Source organism: Pieris napi, chromosome 8 (assembly GCF_905475465.1).
Source record: "Pieris napi chromosome 8, ilPieNapi1.2, whole genome shotgun sequence".
Lineage (NCBI taxonomy): Eukaryota > Metazoa > Arthropoda > Insecta > Lepidoptera > Pieridae > Pieris > Pieris napi.
Genome location: NC_062241.1, coordinates 12215392 through 12239015, shown reverse-complemented (window position 1 = coordinate 12239015; position 23624 = coordinate 12215392). Strand labels below are relative to the sequence as shown.

Sequence of the window (23624 nt, the reverse complement as noted above, 5' to 3'; positions counted from 1 at the left end):
ATAAGACGTTTCATTTTATAGTCTCTATATTTAAAATTCTCGTGTCACAATGTTCGTTCCCATACTCCTCCGAAACGGCTCGACCGATTCTTATGAAATTTTTTTAGCATATTCAGTATGTCTGAGAATTGGACAACATCTATTTTTAATCCCCCTAAATAGTGGTCCCACCCCACAAATTTTTATTTTTTAGACAAAACTTTTTGTTTTTATTTTTTTATAATACCACATACAAAAATACATACAACCCTTCACTGTCACCCCTATACAATCAACCCCTATTTTATCATAGAAGATAGTTTTTTTAATTGAACTAAAAAAATGTATCCTAGAAATAATATTCATGGCAAAACGACATTTGCTGGGTCAGCTAGTTACTTTATAAAATGTCTGGTTAGCGATTTGACCTTTTTAATATATAACAGGGGGCAAACGAGCAGGAGGCTCATCTGATGCTAAGTGCTACTGCCGCCCATAAACAATCACATTACTAGAGTGCTCGAATGTACGTTACCGGCCTTTTAAATAAACAAAGGCTTTTTTATATCCCCTTTTATATGTGCGTTTATAGACAATATACCAGTATAAACATATATTTGTACATCATCATTGCGACCACAACTTAAAATATATTTAAAAGCAATTAAGTTAAGTTAAGTTAAGTACCATAAGGTGATATCTGTGTAATAAATTTAATAGTCTTTGAGAGGACCGGAAGCGCACAATATAAGAGTGAGTGCAAATGTTTCAGGAAAATTGTGCGCACACGTTGCGCATTACCGATTAGTCTCGTTATTGCGAACAAATTATTGTAAATATAAACTAATTTTGGCTAGGTACTTAAGAATTTTAAAACTCTTCTAAGCTATTTCATACTCTTGTCGTGTGCTGCAATTCCTAATAATAATTTATTTATTTATTGCAAGAATATGGCACAAAAATGGTAAAGGTGGTACAATCGTAAATCGTTCGCATATTCTGCCACACACAATGGCGCGCATATTTGTCTTAAGGAATTTAACATTATTAGTCAAAGTCAATTCTTATATTATCTGTATCGTACATATCATACTTAAATTTATATCAATTACAGTGTCTCAAATAATTATTTATTGAATAGTAATTTTTTTCCAAAAGTAATACACTAAGTCGCTTTTTAAAGACACTAGTCGGAAGATCTTTTTATTATTTTCGTAATTTATTGTAAACTTTAATTGTAATATAAAAGGTGTTTTTACGAAACAGTTCCAGATTGATTTTAGACAGCAGAAACCTTGACATATATGAGGGCTGTCTAAGGCGCTCGTAACACGTTAAGTATTTACTGTGTTTCGCCAATAACACTCATGTATCATGTTATTTATTGAACGTGTAAGTACGAGATGAATATCAATATTTAATAATGGATTTCTAGATTTCTTGATTGCGTATTGACGAGCCTTCAGAATCAATATTGAACGTTTAATCTCAATAGGTTCACTTTTCAAGTGTTATAGATCTACTTGAATACCTAACACAATATGTTTTAAGTAGATACAGTAAGATTTATGTAAGTTATAAATAAATATAATTGATTTCAGTAAGATTTTTACTGACTTTATATAGTCTCGAAGAACATATATCAACGCTTCGCTAGTATCCAATATTATTATTTGTTATTAGAATTAGCTTCAATTTTCCTGCTAAACATTCTCGAAAACGAACACTCCCCTTAGAAATTATACTAACAGTAATTCTTTTAAGTTCTGTAGTATGGAAAAGAGTCAGTAATAAATAAGTTAAATTATTGGAATTGAACAAAAATTTGTTTAAAATAAACGAGATATCATAAATGTAAAGTAAACATTTTGTTTTGACCGGCTTGTCATGAGCATTGACGAACCAATGTAACAGCGTTTCCAACTAACGAAGTTTAAATAAATTATAGAGAAAAATCATCAGAAAGCGATCACCTACAAAATTGTTCTGACATATTTTTTTGATAAAATCAAAAGAAAAAAGTAATTAAGAAAAAAAGGAAATTTTTTACTTATAACTTTTGAATTTTGGCTTTAAGATAAAAAGTTACACATACATAATTGTAAGCAAAGCAATTTGCTACAAAATTTGTCTTTGTATTTTTTTTTTTTTGACGATGGATAGTTTAGGAGATATAGTCAAAAATGTGTTTTCAATGGACTATAAAACATATCCCACATGAAAATTTAAAAGTTTTAATAGAACTTTCCTTATGTTGTCCAAGCACTAATGCTGCTGTTGTAGTATGTAGGGTATTTTGTAGTATGTTCGAAGTCGAAGAACTTTCTGTAAAAACATTATCTGCCGTCTTAACAGTCAAATTTAATATGCAAAATGAAAGTTGTTCGGATGTGGCTACATTATTAGACGAACATCCTCATTTAGCAATAACATCCACTCCGAAGAAAACATGTTTTAAAAAAATAAAGTTTTAATCGTTTTTTCTTCTTTTTTTTTCACAATTTTTGAACAAAAATAGTTGGTCACACCTTATTAAGGTGTGACGAGATTTCGAAGCTAGTCAACAGACGTTTTCTCTTATTATGAAAAAAAATATTTATATATATTTTCAAAACACGAGTTCATAATAATTACAAATATTTATTTAAAAGCTATGTTACGACTTTGGACACGGCAATACCTTTACAAATTTAAAACGTTTTGCTGAAAATTAATGATTATCGTCTAAAAACTAGGTAAACTAACTATATAATCACAAATACCTTTCTAAAATGCAAAAACACACTTAATTATAATATAAAGCAAATAGTTGTTGCATAGAATATTAATGAATCTAGTATAACATTCATAAAGAAACGCCTGATAAAAATTTGAGACAAATTTCTTACGGTACAAAAAATTAAAGTTGCTTTAAAATTCAGACCAAAATTAAGTAATTTTATTCCAATTTTCGGGTGTTATCAGTTTACTGACACGGCACTGCTAATACCGTGCTTTTATCCTAAGATGCTTATTATAAGTGTTTTCTGTTAATGCCACTACACACTGATACAGTGCGTACAATATAATTTATTGGAATCATCACATTCATAGACTACATTATAAAAAAGCCGCACACACTTAATCATTATTCATCTTATGTTCTAAAAATAATTATCACAAAATATTGTATTATTTATATCTTTATATCTGTTGTTAGACTTTCTATTTTATCTGTGCAGGTATCATAACGCAGACTATGTCCTCTCCATCATCAGTCTTCAGTTCCCATTTCACTATAACGCTAACTTTTGGGTATGCTTTGAGTACTGCCAATGTTGTTTTGTATGCTTGCTTTTCACCCGCCTAGAACATATATATAATGATTTGTTTATTAAGTATTATAAAATAGCGTATGTTTGTACTTTTTATTAACAGCATCCACATTGCACACATAATTTGGCAGGCGCTTACATATCTCCGATTTCTAATGCGTTTCGTTAATTTCGTCTTTACTCTTAGGCTATTGTTTCTTTATAAGTATACTCATCCTGATTTTTAAGTTTAAAAAACCCACTGTATTTTACGGTATGAATATTTTATAATTATATAAATTAGACTTGCTGCAAAGTATGTGAAACGGGATAGGTTTATCTTGAATAAATAATTGTTTCAAACAAACGCTTTTTACCAAGTTTTATAAGTATATTCTCTTGTATATCTTGATTATACTTTAGACAACACTAAGCCACGAAATTTGCCTACCTTAAGCGGGCAAGTCAGACCGTTGCCCTTACAAGCGTCCGGCTGTGAAATCGGGAATGGAACCGGCAAATTCATGATGACCCCATGTACTACTGTCTCAATCGAAGTAACCGCTTTAGCTGTAAAATGTATGGTAAATCTATTCGTAAACATACAAAAATATAAAGTATTATTTGTCTTTTTCTTATTAGCTTCTGGAATCCTGTGCGCGGTCTGTAGGTAGATTACATTAAATAAAAAATGAAATAAATCAGTGGCGCTAAAACCTCTTTAGGTCTTTGCCTCAGATTTCGGAATCTGTTTCATGATAATTTTTAAATCTAATAGGCAAGTAGATGATCAGCCTCCAGTGCCTGACACACGCCGTCGACTTTTTGGGTCTAAGACATATCGGTTTCCTCACGATGTTTTCCTTCACCGTTCGAGCAAATTAAAATGTGCACATAGAAAGAAAGTCCATTTGTGCACAGCCGGGGATCGAACCTACGACCTCAGGTATGAGAGACTGAAGCCACTAGGCCAACGCTGCTCATTAAATACCATACTTTTTAGGTCCAAGGTGACTTTTTAAGGAGGTTTACTAAAACGCGTTTTTCGGAAACTAGGGACAAATGGAATGAATGATAGATTTAATAAAAACAATATGATTAATTAAATTTTTCATGGACCTGTTCTTGATACATACAAGGGGTAAAGTCAATGTTGATTGTGACATTGCTGTTTCTCTTAAGTATGCATGACTTTGCATCCCTGGAACAGCCACTGACACCCACATCATGGACAGTAGTTAATTTCGAGCCTAAAATAGAAAAAAAAACATTAGGTTCTTGGTGTAATTCTTAAGGTTTATTTAATTTTAATTTTTAACACAATAATCTACCATTACAGATTACTCCAATGTGGCACCTAGTTACATTTATGTCACATAGAATTAAACAACTACATACATTATAATATATTAAAAAAATACTAATTTTTTTTTACAGGAACTGAAGTGAAACAGACCTTTTGTCAGTTCACTCAACAGAGAATTAAAAACGTCTGTTTATATATGCAGATCATTTCATGATATATTGTAAATTTAAATAAAATTTACATTATAAACATTAGATTTTTTTTTAAATATTTTAGAATATCGTCGAGGTAAATTAGGTACCGGTTCTTCCAGTAAATTTTTATTTTTTATTCTTTTTAAGCATTTTTTTTACATTATTATCTAATAAATACAAGTTCTACTTCAACAACATACACTTTTTGCTATTTTCAGAGCTTATTAATCAATTAAGTTCAATGATTTAATTTTTTTTTAATTGTCAGATTAGGCGAATCCCTCCAGATGATCGTCAGATTATGAGATAGCACATCTAGGAGATAAAGATGAACCATATATATCTTAATCTGACGCCCTTGAGATGTATGTCAAAATGGCGATTATTTTTCACATTCTAATAATGACCGTGAGTTTGCGTCACATCCAAATCGTCAGATTATTAGATGAGAGCTTTTTTAGGTTCACTTAACACCCCCCTAGAAAATCCGACGCGCTCGTTTTTTTTTTTTTGCATTTTCAACCCTTACGTACGACCACAATCAGATTAACATACGTACATTATTAAAAATACATAGGAAATGGATGCTATCAATATCTGAAGCGCTCGAGTATTTCCATGGCACAGCTTTTTTTACATTTTTGAAAGTCTATAGCCGCTCCCCCCACCGATGGAAAGTTTTTTTTACATAACATTTTTTTCTTATAATTACCTAAGCTTCGCAACCCAATAGGTCTCTATGACGCTCGAGTAAATCCTCATTTAGCATCGTGGGATCCCGTACTGTACTTCACTCCGGGGCAACGTTTGCAAGTCTATAAAGCGCAAATTCGGCCCGACATGGAGTACTGTTCTCATCTCTCCGGAGGAAATCTGCCCAGAACCAGCTCGTTCTACTTGACCGTATTTAACGAATAGCTATTTGAATTCCAGTCACTTTCTGAGTGGCTTGATTCCTTGGGGTTGCGTAGAGATGTGGGGTTTGTCTGCATCTTCTACCGCATTTACCATGAAGAGTGTTCAGAGAAGATGTTCGGATCCTCACCTACAGATGAGTTTCACCATCGGGCGTCGACGTCCGTCGTTCCACACTCTCACAATCTCTAACAATTGTGAAACCAGCTAGCCACTGAAGTATTTCCAAACCATTTCGACTATTCCTTCAAGAGCGTACCAATTCTTGAAAGACCGGCAACGCACTTGCGAGCCTTTTGGCAATGTGGGTGTCGCATAACAGGTACCGCATTGTTATAATATGCAATAATGCCTCTAGAATACAATTTTATGTTAAACTAATCGTCGATGCTTTTACGCCAATTATAAATTGTGTTCGTAGCCATTTAGAAAAGAACTAAAACCTCTTTACTTACCACAATCCGAATAAAACTTAGCCTGTGCACTGGCCACTAACAAAGCGACGAAAAAATAAAACATTTTTAAATCTTTGGAAATTCGCGCGCTAACGAATAGTTCGACTCGCGCGTTCACACTGACGATAGGATGGGCTCACGACCTTATGCTTCTTTATGCGTCCGCGCCGGTCAAAGAATATAATTTTTTTGTATCAGTTCATTAAAATTTAACATAAATTGTTTGTAAACTGTACCTTTTGGGACGAGATTTATAAATAAATTCGTAAATGATGAATAAATCAAGTCATTTAAACTAACAATATTGATAAGACGTTTCATTTTATAGTCTCTATATATTTAAAATTCTCGTGTCACAATGTTCGTTCCCATACTCCTCCGAAACGGCTCGACCGATTCTTATGAAATTTTTTTGCATATTCAGTAAGTCTGAGAATTGGACAACATCTATTTTTCATCGCCCTAAATTGTGGTCCCACCCCTAAATTTTTGAGACAAAACTTTTTATTTTTTTATAATACAACATACAAAAATACATACAACCCTTCATTGTCACCCCTATAGGATCAACCCCTATTTTTATCATAATAGATAGTTATTTTTAGTGAACTAAAAAAATGTATCCTAGAAATAATATTCATGGCAAAACGACATTTGCTGGGTTAGCTAGTTACTTTATAAAATGTGTGGTTAGCGATTTATATAATATAACAGGAGACAACAAAGCAGGATGCTCATCTGATGCTAAGTGCTACTGCTGCCCATAGACATTGCTAGAGGGCTCGAATGCAGGTTGCCGGCCTTTTAACTACACATGGCCTTTTTATCTCTCTATATTTATAGCCAATATACAAGTAAAAACGTATATTTGTTCTCATCATCATTGCCACCACTGTGTAATAAATTGAATAGTCTTTGAGGAGACCGGAAGCGCACAATAGTGCAAATGTTTCAGGAAAATTGTGCGCACACGTTGCGCATTATCGATTAGTCTCGTTATTGTGAACAAATTATTGTAAATATAAACTGATTTCGGCTACTTTAGAAAACTCTGATAAGCTATTTAATACTTTTGTCGTGTGATGAAATTCCTGAGGTAGGACAGCAGCCCTGCGATTCTGTAACTCACTTCACTGAGCGTGTGCTCTCAAATCTGTCGTGAAGCAGTCATTTTATGATTTGGCATTCTGAAAAGGTGGGAGCTTGTAGTTTATTGTTTATCAGAATGCCAAATCATAAAATGACTGCTTCACGACTGATTTGAGAGCGACCGCCGATGCGAAAACCGCTGTGTGAGTTCGTGAAGTGAGTTACAGAATCGCAGGGCAGAAACCGTCACATATGAGGTACTGTCCAATAACTTCGCTCACCAATATTGATATCTCAGAATGAAACATTCATTGACACTGACTAATATAACCTTGATGACTTCATCAAATAAAACCCCTATTACGACGTAGTTCTCAAACAATCAGTTGCACTGATTAAGCAAAATTCGAGAATTGTTATGGGCCATACTTGATACTAGTCAACACAAACAGAAGAATGATAACAATAGCTTCATAGATTCAATGTCTGCTTAATATCCGTGATTCCTATCTGGTTACTGATAGTGGAGTAGTGGTGACTGGTCGGACTTGAATTCGTGTATGCGGTGATGTTAGTTTTTTCGACTATGTATTTGCGTGTTGTTCCCACGAGAATGTAAGTGCTCCTATTTCACCAAGCCTACTGCTGATGGAGGACAAATCTTTATTTTTTATTATTATTAATTAACTATGAATTAATTAAATATGCCATTTGGAACATGGTATAATGGTTGCAGCTCCTTACAAACATTGTGTTAAACAAAAAACTTGGCGATTAACAAGATTGGCGAGTATATTGCCAGTTCTTCTTGTCCGTTCTACGCCCTTGATTTGAGAATTTATGTAAAATTAGAAGCATTTAATATATATTTCTTTATTGACGTTCATAAGTGTACATTGTGCTACTTAATTTTTTGTTGTTTTTTTTTTGTTGTATAGTAGGTACAATTAAAATAATTTAATTAAATATTCAAGTGCCCACCTGGCAGTGACGGCCGCTTTTCCAGGCAACTAAGGAAAAGTTAAATTAAATGACGTAAACACAAGATATGCAATTACTTACACATAAAGAATGGAACAAACAAAGCAATTAAGACATATGCAGACAATGAGGACGTGAATCACGATAATTTTTTGATATGATGTGGACAAGTAATGCTTGTAGAGTAGAGTTTTAAATTAAGATAGAGATGGAGCTAGTGGACAAGAGAAAGTGAACTGAGACCCTAAAGGATTCGCCCAGATCGGAACAGTTATTTTATCTATATGTCGTTACATTTATAGAAAAACAAATAACATAATACATATATGTTGTTAAAAAGATGCAACGGGCGGCCTTATCGCTAAGAGATCTCTTTCAGACAACCCTAGTAAGGTTAAAAACTAAAAAATGAAATATGATGGGTAAATTGTAAGAAGTAAGAAGTCATAACCAAATCTTATAAAAAACTTATAGAATCACCAACTTAAATCTAAAATAATAAAAAAAATTAAATAAACTAAAAACTTAAAAGCTAATCTAACGAATTCATGAATTGCAAAACAAAGGAATAATAAATACAATACATAAGTCACGTAACAGGATAGGATATGGTTAAAAAATGTTTATGTAGAAGAGTTATGTGTCAAGTTTTTTCAATATAGTTTTCGAATGAGCGTATTGTTATGAGCTCCGATGAATTTTAAGTTCTCTCTAATCAATATATTACACCGCAAGGAACAGTTTTATAATTAATAATTGTAATTTAATTTAACAATAAGGAAACTTGAACACAAAAAAAAATATATGTGATTAATTCGAATACAGATTTTAGATCTGCATTACTAAATGGGAATCTCTGTTTTAAATCCATCAAAAGAAGGTTACGATGATGAGGACGTACGTTGACCTTTATTCTAATAGACCCTGTGTTGTAAATCTTAATTGTATTTTATTGTATTGTTTATTGTGTTTTTTAGTCTAAGTTTGGCCATTGTGCTGTTATTAAATAAATAAATAAATAAATAAATAAATAAACATAAGCATACTTAAATATAGTATACAAACAAAATTTAGGAAACGAAGCATAGCACGGTAATTTAATACATTTCACTACTAGTTGACCCGGCGGCCTAACACTCAATGAATTTCGTGTAACAACTGAACATAATTTATGATTTTATGAAGTAATACAATTAATTCAAGTTACACAAAAATGTAACGAAGTGTTATGTATAAATAACATTAAATGAATTATATATAAACGACAGCCGTGCGTCATCCTACTGTTTTGGATTGTAAAATGTATAAATGCTTACATAGCGTGACACGATGCTCTGTAAATGAGAGGTTTAATTATAATATCCGCGGCTTAATAAATTACGTCGTCGAGATAAAGCTATGTTTCTTAGAATACAACTTTTACACTCCTACGCATTATCACGTGTTAGCAGAGTACGATTCAATGCAATTTTAACTTGTTTTCCGTCCGGCAAAGTCAACATTTTCCCACTTTTCGTTCCTTCATTGGATTATTTTCTGAGTAAAATCTATTTTTTATTTTCCACAAAACAAATCGCAAATGTAATCATATCATTAATTATAATACAATATTGTAAAGAAAATTAATTTACAATTTTTACTGACATAATAATTTGAAATAGAATACGAAAAAAGAAATATTTTGCGAACTAGCGAATAATTGTGACATCGACTCCCGGTGGGGGTCTTCGCTGAGAACTCCAACTGCTTCGAAAGAGAGCATACTCCGCCCTCAAAGGCCGGCAACACACCCACTAAAGTGGCTGTCCATGGGCTGCGATGACTTGCTTTTATTGGCGTCATGCAGGTTCGTTTAATAAATTCAAAAGACCAAAATAAATTTAAAAAGCTTTCTTAAAAAGGGTTTTAATTTTTTTATGTATGTTTTATCTGTATTGAAGTATCTCTACGGTTGCAGACGAACGATCAAGACAAAATGTAATCTCGATATTTTTTCGTTTCAAACGTAATTTAATTTGCACACAAAGAGATTGGTGCGTAGTGAATCGCATTTCAAAGCAGTGCTTGTTTAATAATTATTACTCTGTATTTATTTAATTTAATTTGGTAAAATTGTTCAAACGTTTAACCGTGCAAAAAATCAAAAATTAAATAAATCAAAGCGTTAATTAGAATATTTTTCTTTTAGTTTCTATTTCATGCTCTATTTTTGGACTTAATAATATTTAGCCGCATTATCTTGGCTGACTATTAACATTGGCCAAGGCAGTCATAAACTTAACGTGTTAACATAAAAATATAAGCTCTTTAGGAAGACCACGCATTTGTGTTTGATTATTGGGAATTAAAGTCGTAAATTATTTATTTATTTTTTACAAAAATACAGACATTAACCTTACAGACTATGCCAAAACGATAATGTCGAGAAAAAATAAAATGAAATATAATAAAGTATATATTTAGTTATTATATTATACTTTTTAAGGTTTTTAGTTTTAGTTCTATTCAGAATATATTTGACATATGTAATATTATTATAGAAAAGTTATGATAAAGTATATAATATTAAACACATAATATACACAATATTGAATTCACTCTGGGAACATATAAGCATGTCGATAGTGTCGAACACAGCAGTAGGTGCAACGTCTTTGATAACGGGGATTTGTGCAACAGACTGGCCCATGGTATCCCAAAAAACCTTGGCCTTCGCTATTATAATTGAAATAGTAATTTGTTCTCTCTTAAAGTTAATAACTACGTCAAAAAATTCAAACCTCTTCAGATTTCGAATCAAAAGTGTAGAACGGACGAGAACTGGCAAGAACTCCTTTTTATCGCAAAAAACACTTTGCTCTACATGACATAGAATGAACGTGTTTTTATATTTTGACATAGTACAAGATAGCATACACGAAATCAATTCATATCGTGCTTTAAGACGAAGCTGACGTTGAGCGAAATCGCAGGAATGTGTTAGAGATGATATGGTCATTCGGCTGTTTGCACGGTGTTCGCAAGAGGTAAAGATCACTCTTTTTAGTATATACATCATTTTATGACTGCATTGTGGCCTTGCTATACAATAAAATACACAATGCCCTTTGTGTTTAGTTCAATATTGCGTTCATCGGGCAACCTCGCTATAGCAGAGCATCTATAATGCTTTGTTGTCCACGCGACTGTTTTTACGCTAAATTGCGCAAGCGAGCTGTATCTGTGGTTAAGCGCGTGCGGGGAAGCCCCAACCGCATGCTGGCAGTAATAGTGGGGTAGCTGAATTGCTCTTACATTTCAAGCGTAGCGTTACTGTGTGTGCCCATTTTAATTTTATGATTTAATATACTCTGAGCTAACCCACTAATATAAAATTTAGGACAATTCTGTAACTAACCCAATTATTTGTATAACGCTCTGATGCGCAGTCATGTTGAATACGGTTGAATTCGCAACGCATCGAAAGCATTGTTAAATGCCTATCTCGTAGCTAATCTGCTGTTTTGATGGTATTTTTTTTTCTGCTTAAATTTTTTTTATTTTATCGTAGGTATATATTTTTAATTTTTTTTGTTACATTTATGTTTGCCTCAATTGCCATTTGAAATAAAAGAGTTTGTACAATTATCGTAAATATAGTATTATGTACGATGTGGTAAACTTTAATAAATAAATAATAGCCATAATATGGACTTATGATTCTCTGAATAAATTAAAAGCAGTAAATCATTGTCACCCTTCCGTTCTAACTGTAAGATGCTTACGCTGTAATAAAGATGGTTTGTTTTCTTAGGATTACGTCCACCTTCATAGATTGTATCTTAATTACAAAGGCCTCTTGTACCTTCGTCTGACCAGAGATTATTAAAAAAAATTTTTTATTATTAATAGACGTTTTTTGAATCTGGAAAATGGGTTTTAGTAGTTTGAGAAACCGGAAAATATCTCACCAAAGCTTCATCATAATCTGGATTAACATCGAATAGAGCACAAACATACAATTTAATGTGACAAGATAATACAAAGAAATTAAACAAAACAAATTGTTAAAACTAAACGAAAATAGATTTTAAAGTGTGAGGAGAGCAACTATGGATATCCAGACCTAGCTCGTATATCAGAATGCTCAATTTGGACATCGTTGAATATTGGCCAAAACGCGTTCTCCGGAAAGGAGGGACAAATGGAATGATGCCTGGGGTATCTAGAGGGTACACGACATTTAAATCTTGTTAAAAGGTTGGGGCAATCGACTTAATTGTTAAGTATCTTAATTGCAAACGATACATCAATTAATTTTCTACGATTCTCCAATGACAACATCTTAAATTTGCGAAGAAAGCTCTCAAAGGGAAATCGTTTTCCCCAAATTTACAATATTTTTAATTGATACTCCTTTTCGATCATAGCGTAATGTTATTGCTGATAATGCAGCTTTATTTTGGTAAAAAACAATCGGTTGTGTAGTTTATCCATTACAAACAAAAGAACGAAAAATCCGATCTTCCCTCTCTTTTTAAGGGATACGAGTCAAACGAGCTGGCAAGTCACATTGAATAAAGTGCTAACCGCCACCCATGGACACCTGCAACCCTGCTAGCGGGTGTGTTACCGACCTTTCAGGGTACGTTCTTTTTTTAAACGCCCCCAGTTTGGAAATACAACTACTGGCAGCTGGTTCCAGAAAGTGGTGGTGCGCGGCAAAAAGTACATTAAAAAGCGCTCTGTTGTGGATCGCTATATGTCAAGATGGAGAGGATAGGATTTCTATAAAGTGTATTATAGATAAATAACGTACACCCATATAAATAAAATAACAGTAATTAAACGTTATACCTAATAAAAAGCTTATTCATATTTATGCTAATGGATATTTTATTTTCGCAAATAATAGACGAATAAACGAAACGAGTAGATAATTTTGTAGCAAACGTCAGGGCAGGATTTAGAGGTCTGGAGGCCTCGAGACAAGGATTGGAGGCCCAAAATAATTGTCCAAATATAGTGATCAATTTTTTTCAGTCGAGTTTTTCATTCAATAATTTATTGTGAAACCAAGTAGATTAATTTAGCATTAAAAAAAAAACAGTGGCGCTACAACCTTTTTAGGTATTGGCCTCAGATTTCTGAATCTGTTTCATGATAATTTTTTTTAATCTAATAGGCAAGTAGGTGATCAGTCTCCAGTGCCTGACACACGCCGTCGACATTTTGGGTCTAAGACATGTCGGTTTCCTCACGATGTTTTCCTTCACCGTTCGAGCAAATGTTAAATGCGCACAAAGAAAGAAAGTCCATTGGTGTACAGCCGGGGATCGAACCTACGACCTCAGGTATGAGAGTCGCACGCTGAAGCCGCTAGGCCAACACTGCTCTTTTAATTTAGCATTTAACAAACATAAAAATATATCAAAAGAAAAGTTGTTTACTAGTGTTTAGGTACTAGTCTGAATTTAAAACATTTTTTTCCGAAGTCTCTATTGTGAGGGCCCCGCGGCTATGTGGGGCGTGCTTCATGGGTTCAAATTATTCGAATTTGCAGCGAAAAGATCCTGTACAGTTAAGACATCGTCATCGAATTGTAAGGATCGAGGAAAATTTCGTAAAATAAAAAATATATATACCAAACAAAATACAACAGTATATGTGCAAGAAAAGGAATATTTGTCTTTATCTGTGGTCTTAAATAATGGTATTGCTGTGGGTGTGACCAATTACTGACAATAACCAATATAGGATAATAGTTTACGCAATAGGAAATGTCAATTGACTCTTTCGGTACATCAAAAATGCCGTTTGGGCATTATTAACATTAGCATTTGGGAGTCTTTATAACTTCCTACTGACGGATCAATATTATTCGCTATATTAGCTATTTTGCTCTACAAATTGTTTTCATATTTTGTTTAATGTCATCAAACTCCTTACGCGTTATATATGTGTATATATTATGTTATGGTCAATTTTATTCTCTTGGTATTGACATGATTACATTTTTTTACCACCTATCCTGTAAAGCTACAAATAATTTATCATAATAAATTGTAAAGAGAATTGTGATTTTTCTGGACGGCTTAGTTGAAACACTAAATAATTATCTGAGTGAAATAATTTTAATTTACCCTCAATTAAATCTTTACACTTTAAACACACTTTACACATTAAAGTTTGTATTTTATTTTTCTTGTACCAATGTATCAGTGTGCCGAGCGTTAGCAAGCTTTTATAAATAAATAAGATACATGCAAATCCAAAAATTATTATTGTGTGGGATACTCTAGAGTCCAGACTAATAGGCTATGTTATACGCCCGAATAACCGTGTGTGAAACAGCACAGCTAATTATAAAATTGGAGGGGGCTGTAGGCACCATCTACGTACTTCTCTTATAATAGGTAATTCTACTTGCCTATTCCATGAACCCTAAATTCGCGGTACGGGCGTTACTTCTATTCCATGAACTACACAATTAGATACCAATGTAGGTACCCATTTAAGCTCCCAACGCCTAGAAATGATTGGGATAGCTATATCATCAAAAGGCATCAGGCAATACTGGATCTGGTGATAAATTCACTACGAATTTCCAACCTTAATAGTCACCGACAGAATTATCGTGCTCTTTAAAACAGCGGATAAATAAATACTTCCGAGTAAGACACTGCTGCATCTCCAATGTTTTAAGTTTTGATAAACCATCCAAACCCAAATAATTTTCCTTGGATCGTACTTTTTTTATTACTCATATTTCCACTAGTACCAAGTACCAATTAACAGTTCTTAACGACATGATTTTCGTGGTTCAAGGATAACACTAATGTATTATAAATAACAAAAATGGTGCCAATTACATACAATAGCTGGTTATTATAAAATCATTTGCTAAAGGCCGATATTAGCAGTGGATTTGTGGTAGACTATAGGTATGTAATTGGATACTTAGGTAATTGCTCGCGTACTTCGTTTCTCCTTAATGCCTAGCCTACCTTTTTAGTACATACCAACATGTAACATTTTGCTTTGCTAACCCAGAGACTGTTCGGTTTTCCGGAATGAAAACTTTTTAGGTTTTTCTGTGATTTTTCTCAATATAAACCTCAGAGTTCAAGTTATAAGTTCTTAACTAACAAATAAAAAATAGGGGTTGATCGTTGAGGGTAAAAGAAAATTAAGGGTTGTATGTATGTTGTATCATAAAAAAATAAAATAAAAGTTTTTGGGTGGACACCGATATAGATAGTAGCCGATCCTTAGACTTACTGAATATGCATAAAATATTTCATAAGAATCGGTCGAGCCGTTTCGGAGGAGTATGGGAACGAACATTGTGACACGAGAATTTTATATATAAGATTGTTATTTACAAGAAAATTTTATTTGTCTCTAGCTTCTACGTCTTGTATGTATTCGATCTCGGTATAAGCTTGTGTATGTAATTCGAAGAAAGCATCTAGAACAAAGATGTCACGACGGTGTGAAGTCACGACCTCAAGGCTAAGTGTGCTAACACTGTTCTCTTTACATATCATATAATAGTGAAGCCACCCAGCCCGATTTAAGAATAGGTAATAGAATCTCCTTTAAATAAAACATTTTAGCGCAGACAGATTATTTAATTTCATTGAGTTATTCAAAAGCCAAATGGTTATAAATATGACAATCTTAAAATAACAATATTTACAATATGACACCAACCTTAAAAGTTAACGAAATTCTTGATGAATTATTTTTCACCATATTTACCTTAGAACCTTTTCTATTAGATCAATATTATATTGAGTAGGTACATAAGAATAATGTCTTTAGTTTGTGGCTATATCTAGTAATTAAATTTCGGCTTTCAAACAAGCTATTTTATAATCTAAGCGTAGAACCAACCATGCTCCAGAATTAAACAACTCCTTATATGGAAATTGTATTCGTTTTTACACCAAACTCTCAAACGAAATTAGAGAATAATTATCACTGAATAAACGTAAACTAATCAATAAAGCTTTTTAAAAATTTGACGTTGATTATTTAAATGATTCCAATCCTTGAAATTGATTTGCTCCAATTGAAACAATTTGTATGACTCAAAACAATTGGCAATTAAAAAGAGTGGTGGAAAGTTTATTGCTAATTCTTTTTGCCGCACGCCCTTGACTTGCGAACTGGTAGTAAATGTATTATTTAACATCTTTTCTGATGACGTTCTTAAGTGTACTTGGTTACCTATATGAATAAAGTTATTTTGAGTTTGAGTTAATACCAGCTGACCAGTTTCGCGAGTCACCCAGATCACTGCCAACTGTAGCTATTTGCAATTATCCTTTTATTTATATTATCTTTGATATTTGTTTATATAATCAATGAATCAATATTGTCTAAAGTATAATTCCTTATTTTATAAATTTAAGTTAGAAAAGCATTTTCTAATTAACAGTACAGCTAATTGAAGATTTGAACAACGGACTGTTTTTCAAAATTACTCTCTTTTAAGTTCAAAGAAAAGGTTATTTAACGAGTTGTTTAAAGTTCAGTAATGTTTTCTTCATTAAATGTCATTGCATTATTTAAACAGGTTTCAATAATTGTGTGGTCATAGATCAGACAATGAAAAAATTCATTCCTTATATTGAGTGCCTTAAAGATTTCTTAACAATTTAATTGCTTGACCTGTAATATAATGAAATTGCATTTATCATATTCTGACTAATCGACACAGAATTATAAGTTTCATCAAACGTCAAATCTTACGAAAGTTGTATGGTTAATAATAATATAGATTTTAGCTGGTACACACAACCCTAAATATGTTGGCAAACGAATTACGATTTAAGTAATTTTGATCAGTTAATGGATCGGATATTACAGTTAATGTGAACTTCTAGTTAAAATTACATTAAGGAAATAGAATGTATGAAAAGTAAAAAAGGATTTCCTAGCTAGCATTTAATTTTAATGGTTATATAATATAAATATACACACATAGTACAACAATAACGATTAGTTTTCCACAGCAAAGAGACACAGACATATCGGCACGTAACTTGGCGAGAATTTTTGCAAAAACTTTAGCATCCTTAGTAGGTTTAGTAAGAAACGACTGCATCTCCTCCAAGTTATTTGCCGAGTACTACACATAATATTGTTTTTCGAATTAGTAACACATGTGAGACAAGCAGTGTTCAATATTCGAGAGGAATTTAGCAGTTTTTGGGATATGTGCCGTTGGGGTGTAGAGCTTGGGGTGTTTACCGGCCAAGACCTGTCCAGAGCAGGCCCGGGTCGTGGTGATTCGCGCCCGGGTAGCTCCTGGCTGGTCCATACGCCTCCAAGTCCGATCTGCGGTTGTAAGATCTACATACAAAGGTATTTTTAGATTTCTTTAAAAATAAAATTAAATATGTTTATTATGGAATATAAGATACATGTATCGTATTCCACGTCATTGAATTTCAATCAATAGACATCCCTACTCATCTGAAAGAAGGCAGAGGGTGTCTACTACGGTCTACTATAAAGCCGACCAATCAGGGACATCCTTCGGACAGTTAACAATTTTAAGATTGTAATTTGACGGTTTCACTTCGATAGATTACAATCTACCAAATAATAACACGTTAAATTGTAAGCAATACGTTGAGGTTCACAATCTTTCGACAGTTCACAATCTCGCGAGATAGATTATAATCTAGCAGTGTTTAAAATTTTTCGGTGACATATACATACAAGAAAATAATAAAACGTCAAATACAAGTCTTGCAGTAGAGACTCTTGTGTGAGGTTCAAGTGCACAGGCGTTAAATAAAGATTTAAGTTGGCGCCTGGTACGGGTTGCTAGCACGGGTGACCCCAGAGCTGGTGCTTTCCTCGCCCAACGAATAAGTATCGCAATACAACGAAGAACTACTACCAGCGTTAAAGGTACACAGCTACAGGGGCAAACTTTTTAAATTTGTTTTAATTTATCTATTTATCAATTTTTAATTATTATTATAACTATGTAAGTTAAGAATATTTATTGTTAATACTGTATATTTATGTGTTCTGACTTTACATTCAACAAACTTGTTGTCCTATTTACCTATCCCGTGTTATTTGATAAGCACTAAGATTCCTTATAAATTTTAATAATTACATAATATTTGAAGTTGAAAAGAATTATGATCCTCACCTGATGTTACCGGTTGGTCGCAAAGGTCTCAGAGCGTGGAGTCTCCGCATGCCAGATCCACCGCCACCTCCTCCTGGTGAAGAAAAATGATGAGAGTAAATTTTTACGATGCGCGCGTACACCGTCACAAAAAACCGACACCCTGAATATCTTTTTAAACGTCGTAAAACAATCTGGGCCGCTAGTTGGCGCTTGCTCTGTTTTATCGACAAGTTTGCATTGTCTGTCATGGCGTAGTGTTTTTCAGAGTCGTGTTTATTAAAACGAAATTAATAATTTCTATACGAGAAAACCCGTTCCAATGTGTTAAAAAACATAGTGTTTATTGTAAAATATCATGATTAGTACATATTATATCGTTTCGATTGGAAGTGACCATTAAAATGGGCAAGAAAAATAAAATTCGAAGAGGGAAACGTCTCTATAAAGTGCTCGAAGATAATTATTACGCCAAAGAAGTACAACTTTTAATACGTCGGGGTGCAACATGCAGCTGGCCATTAAGGCAAATAAAGATGTTTTTATTAATCGGCTGTTTCAATGCAAAAGGAATGAATTCTCATTACTCTTCATACTCCGTCATACGTTTTCTCGTTAGAAAGTTCAATCGGCAGTTGCACGGGCACTACATAAGTTTAATTAGTTACGTGTCTAGTTTATATGGACTCGTATTGTAGTTGTCTATTTACAAGTTTGATTAAAAACTATATTTCCGTCAACCGCCACCCCTTCGAACACTTTTAAAAACTCATCAGCTATTTTTAGTATTACAAAAAACAGTGGCGCTACAACCCAAATCACAATCACCTGATTATTCTTTTTTCTGATGAGGTCTATATTTGAGTCTAAGGCATCACGAGATTTTCCTTCACGGCTCGGGCGAGTTTTAAATGTTCACATAGAATAGAAAAAATATTAATTGTGACTCAATTAATCTTAGGATTTGCTTTTACATTTTTGTTTATACATATTATTATTTATATTTTACTAGGTTTATTTAATTTTAGTTACAGTTACATGTTTTGAGTTTTTTTTATTAATTAATTATGTACTTCTTGTACTTTACCCTCTGCAGGTGTTTCTTTTTTATTGTTCCATATTAGGGTTGCTTGGAAGAAATCACTTGTTAGCGATAAGGCCGCCCGTTGCCTAATAACTTATGTAACCTGTTTTATTTTTTTATATGAATGATTTTGTGGATTATGGTAACGAAGTGTAAATAAATAAATCCATTATTGTCCGGTGATTCGAACGTAGTACCTCTGGCTTGAAGGGGTGCATACTAAAGCCAATTGTGCTTTGTCAAATCGTCGTGCGGTGACAGAAGTGGAATTATTCCTTAACATGTACAAATGACACTCGCTCGATCGCTAAAGAAAACCAAGGATTTAGACCCAAATATCGTACGTCAGACAAAAGTCGATAAAGTTTAGGTTGAAAATAATTATTCCTCTAACATTTCTTTGCGATATTTGATATTTTAAATTTTCATTGACGTAGCTCGTAAAAGTAATGAAATATTTTTGGAAATTAATTTAATAGCCTTGTGTAAGACAGAAGATCACATAACAAAGGATGAGTTGGGTTTATGAAGGTCTATTAAAAATAGCTTGGTTTCCGCCTCCATTTGTAATTTGTCCGCGTTCAGTGTGACGACCTTACGCGTGGGAAGAATGTGATTAAATGAATTATATTTTTAACAACTTGGAACTTACTAAAGATTCTTATACTCGTTAGAAGCGCGAGTCCCGAGTACTACTACTACTTATAGTATGGGCGCAAATACAAGTACACTCTCAACAAAGAAACGATTCTGGTCGGATTTGAATTCGTGTAGGCGGCGATGTTAATTATTTCGACTATGTATTTGCGTGTTGTTCCCAAGAGAATGTAATTGCGTGCTCCTATTACACCATGCTTACTCCTGATAGAGGACAAATCTTTGTTTTTATATTATTATTAATGAACTTTTAATTACTTAAAGATGTCATGTGGAACATGGTGTGATGGTTGTAGCTCCTTACAAACATTTTGTAAAACAAAAAACTTGGTTGGTTAAAAAGAGTGGCGAGTTTACTGCCAGTTCTTCTCGTCCGTTCTACGCCCTTGATTTGAGAACTGCCCTGAGTTCTGATAAACAATAAACTACAAGCTCCCACCTTTTCAGAATGCCAAATCATAAAATGACTGCTTCACGACTAAATTCAGAGCGACCGCCGATGCGAAAACCGCTGTGTGAGTTCGAAAAGTGAGTTACAGAATCGCAGGGCTGGTAGTAAATGTAAAATTAGAAGCATTTATTGTGTATTTATTTATTGACGTTTATAAGTGTACATTGTGTTACTTAAATGATTTTGAATTTGATTTAAATACATTTCTGACATAGTTACGGGAGTCATATTAGTTCTTTATAGGTATTATTCTCGACTCTCAAGAATGGTTGTCTGCTACGACCAGTATTCTCAAGACCAGGTGCAGGACCTCCAGATTGTTGTGGTCCTTACTCAGGAGAACTTTAAAAATTTCAATTGCGTTTCTATATTTACCGACTTATCTACTAAAACCCAACAACTCTTATCTGACAAATAAATAAAGAGAAAGAGTACAGGTTGGTTTTAAAGTTAAAAAATAATTTAATTAAAAAATACTAAATAAATTTTACAAATAGTTACGAAAGTTCATCGAGTCATAAGGAATAAATTAATACCGAGATACCAAAATCGTAAGAAACCACAACCTATAAACATGTTTATAAAACATAACCATTAATATCAATAAACAATGAACTGGTTTTTCCTTGTCACAATGATGCCTTCGTACGTAAAGTGTATGCAAATCAGGTTTTTGAATGACAGTACTTAAAAGCCGAAACATGTTAAATAACTTCCCTTTATCAATGATATTAGACTTTGAAGTATAATTTTATATTAAACGATCAAACGGAAGGGCTTTTTTAAAACGTCTATTTTATATACATAAGGTTTATTTAATGTAATCTAATAATAAAAAATAAAATAATTCAGTGGCGCTACAACCTCTTTAGGTCTTGGCCTCAGATTTCTGAATCTGTTTGATCATTTGTCAATCTAATAGGCAAGTAGGTGATCAGCCTCAAGTGCCTGACACACGCCGTCAACTTTTTGGGTCTAATACATGTCGGTTTCCTCACCGTTCGAACAAATGTTAAATGCGCACATAGAAAGAAAGTCCATTGGTACAGCCGGGGATCGAATCTACGACCTCAGGTATGAGAGTCGCACGCTGAAGCCACTACCAACACTGCTCAATCTAATAATAATGCTCAGTATTTATTTGAAGAAAATCTGTGAAAACTTACATATGCTTACAGTATGCGTATTTGCCAAACCTATTACAACTACTAGAGCTACTAGTGGCTTCTACATGCGACTCCCATCCCTGAAGTCCTATGTTCGAACCCCGGGTAAGTACCAATGGGTTTTTATTTCTATGGGAGCCACTTAGCATTCCTTACGTAAAGAAAAATCTGAGGAAACCGGCTTGCCTTAGACCCAAAGAGTCGACGGCATTAGTCAGGCACAGGAGGCTGATCACCTACTTGCCTATTAGGTTTTAGCGCCACTGAATTATTTTATTATTATTACAACTTATATTCTTAGTTTGGAGGGATCCATTTAGTAGTATTTACATAGAGTTTAAACAGACGTACAGATAACGCGTTATACTATGTTGGGATCCAGGTCAAGATGGCTGGAGTGCCAGAAAGTGTAGATGCGAATCACATCTCGGAGATCAAAAATCCTTACCAGATGAAGGCGCGTGTACTACTGTTGGTGGCTCCTGGAATAGCGTAGACCTTTGTTCTGGTGACAGTGACGCCAGCGTCTCCAGGTTGTCCCGGAGCGAGTCGAAGAATGAGCCCACATCGTTAAGTACACCTGGGGAATTTTGTTCTGTAGTCATTATTAAAAAATGCGGGAAGGATATTGGACGTTTTATAAGAAATAAATGTTTATTATGGATCATAAGATAGAGTTACCACTTATTCCACGTTATTAAATTTGAATAGGTAGACATCCGTACTCATCGGCAAAGAGGACAGAGGGTGTAGGCCGAGAGAAAAGGCCGGCGTAAAAATCTCTCGGTACTCTATATGAATTGATAATTCATTCTTTTTTATTTTATTTTATATGCGTACTTACAAAGAATACAAATTGAGCACAAAAACGGCAAACGGCTCACCTGATGTTAAGTGATGGAAACATGGACACTCTCAATACCAAAGCGCAAAAAAAAAAACATCAGGCGACCAGAATTTTGACCACAATCAGGGTAATACGATATTTTTAAATATATTTTTAAAGTGCGCTGGCTGAACATTTATGTTATTAATAATTTGGAATTTATAGCTTAAGTATAGCGTAGATAGCATTTGATTAAAGATATTTTTTTTAAATTTAAATCTACATACTAGCTGACCCGGCAAACGTTATTTGCCATGTATATTATTTCAAGGAAACATTTTTTAGGTTAATAAAAATAACTATCTATTAAAAATAGGGGCTAATCGTAGAGGGGTTGAAATTAGGGGTTGTACATATTCTCTATAAAATACGAAAATTTTAGCTCATCTAAAGGCTAAATTTTTTTTTAGGTCACTCAGGTATATATAAGTTATCTTAAAATAGTAATAAATAGACATCTGATTATAATTTAAAGAAGATTCATAGAGAAGTAGGGAAGGGGATGACAGGTCTGGGCGTTACTGCATACGATTTTTAACGTTTTCTGAGAAGATTTACTATGGTAATATATATATATTTTTTACCATAAGAAAGTAGAGATTTCAACGAACTGAAAGCACACCAACTTTTTGAAAAAAGCTGAAATTTTGACGTCAGAATTTTCGATTGAAAATTAGGGTGTTTTTTCGATATTAATTCAAAATAAGGTGAACAAATAAATATTTTTAATCAAATAAATTACAGTGTATTTGGGACATAGAAAGGTAAGTTTTCACCAAATTTCGTTAAAAAAAAAATATTTTTGTTAAAGATAAAAATAAAAAACCAAAAACTTGGTTTTTGAATTTTTCACATAAATTTTGAGGTTATGTGAAAAATGTGTGAATACAAAAGTTTTAGATCTTTTATTACCTCCAACTTTGCCATTTAACTTTCTTCGATAGGACTTGTAGTTTTGCCGGAAATCGAGATAAACCGTTTTTTACCCTTAAAACTCCCCCCCCCCCCCCCCTACCCCTTCCCGACCTCA

General features: G+C 33.4%; 2 protein-coding genes across 2 annotated transcripts in view; both read right to left on the bottom strand.

Moving 5' to 3' along the window:
* Positions 1–2599: 2599 nt before the first annotated feature.
* On the bottom strand, positions 2600–6312 carry LOC125051547 (ecdysteroid-regulated 16 kDa protein-like). The gene is made up of 4 exons (XM_047651940.1): positions 6143–6312; positions 4409–4522; positions 3724–3842; positions 2600–3324 (listed from the first exon to the last, which is right to left on the bottom strand). Exons 1-4 carry the CDS (start codon positions 6204–6206, stop codon positions 3184–3186), a joined length of 438 nt encoding a protein of 145 aa, XP_047507896.1. The 5' UTR covers positions 6207–6312; the 3' UTR covers positions 2600–3183.
* Positions 6313–16545: 10233 nt separating this feature from the next.
* Positions 16546–23624, bottom strand: part of LOC125051873 — a 32542-nt gene continuing 25463 nt past the window's right edge. The window contains exons 4-6 of the mRNA XM_047652479.1: positions 22157–22288; positions 18372–18444; positions 16546–17554 (exon numbers count right to left, since the gene is read on the bottom strand). Of these exons, the coding sequence (XP_047508435.1) occupies positions 17449–17554; positions 18372–18444; positions 22157–22288 (311 nt within the window). The 3' untranslated portion in view covers positions 16546–17448. The remainder of the gene's footprint in view (positions 17555–18371; positions 18445–22156; positions 22289–23624) is intronic.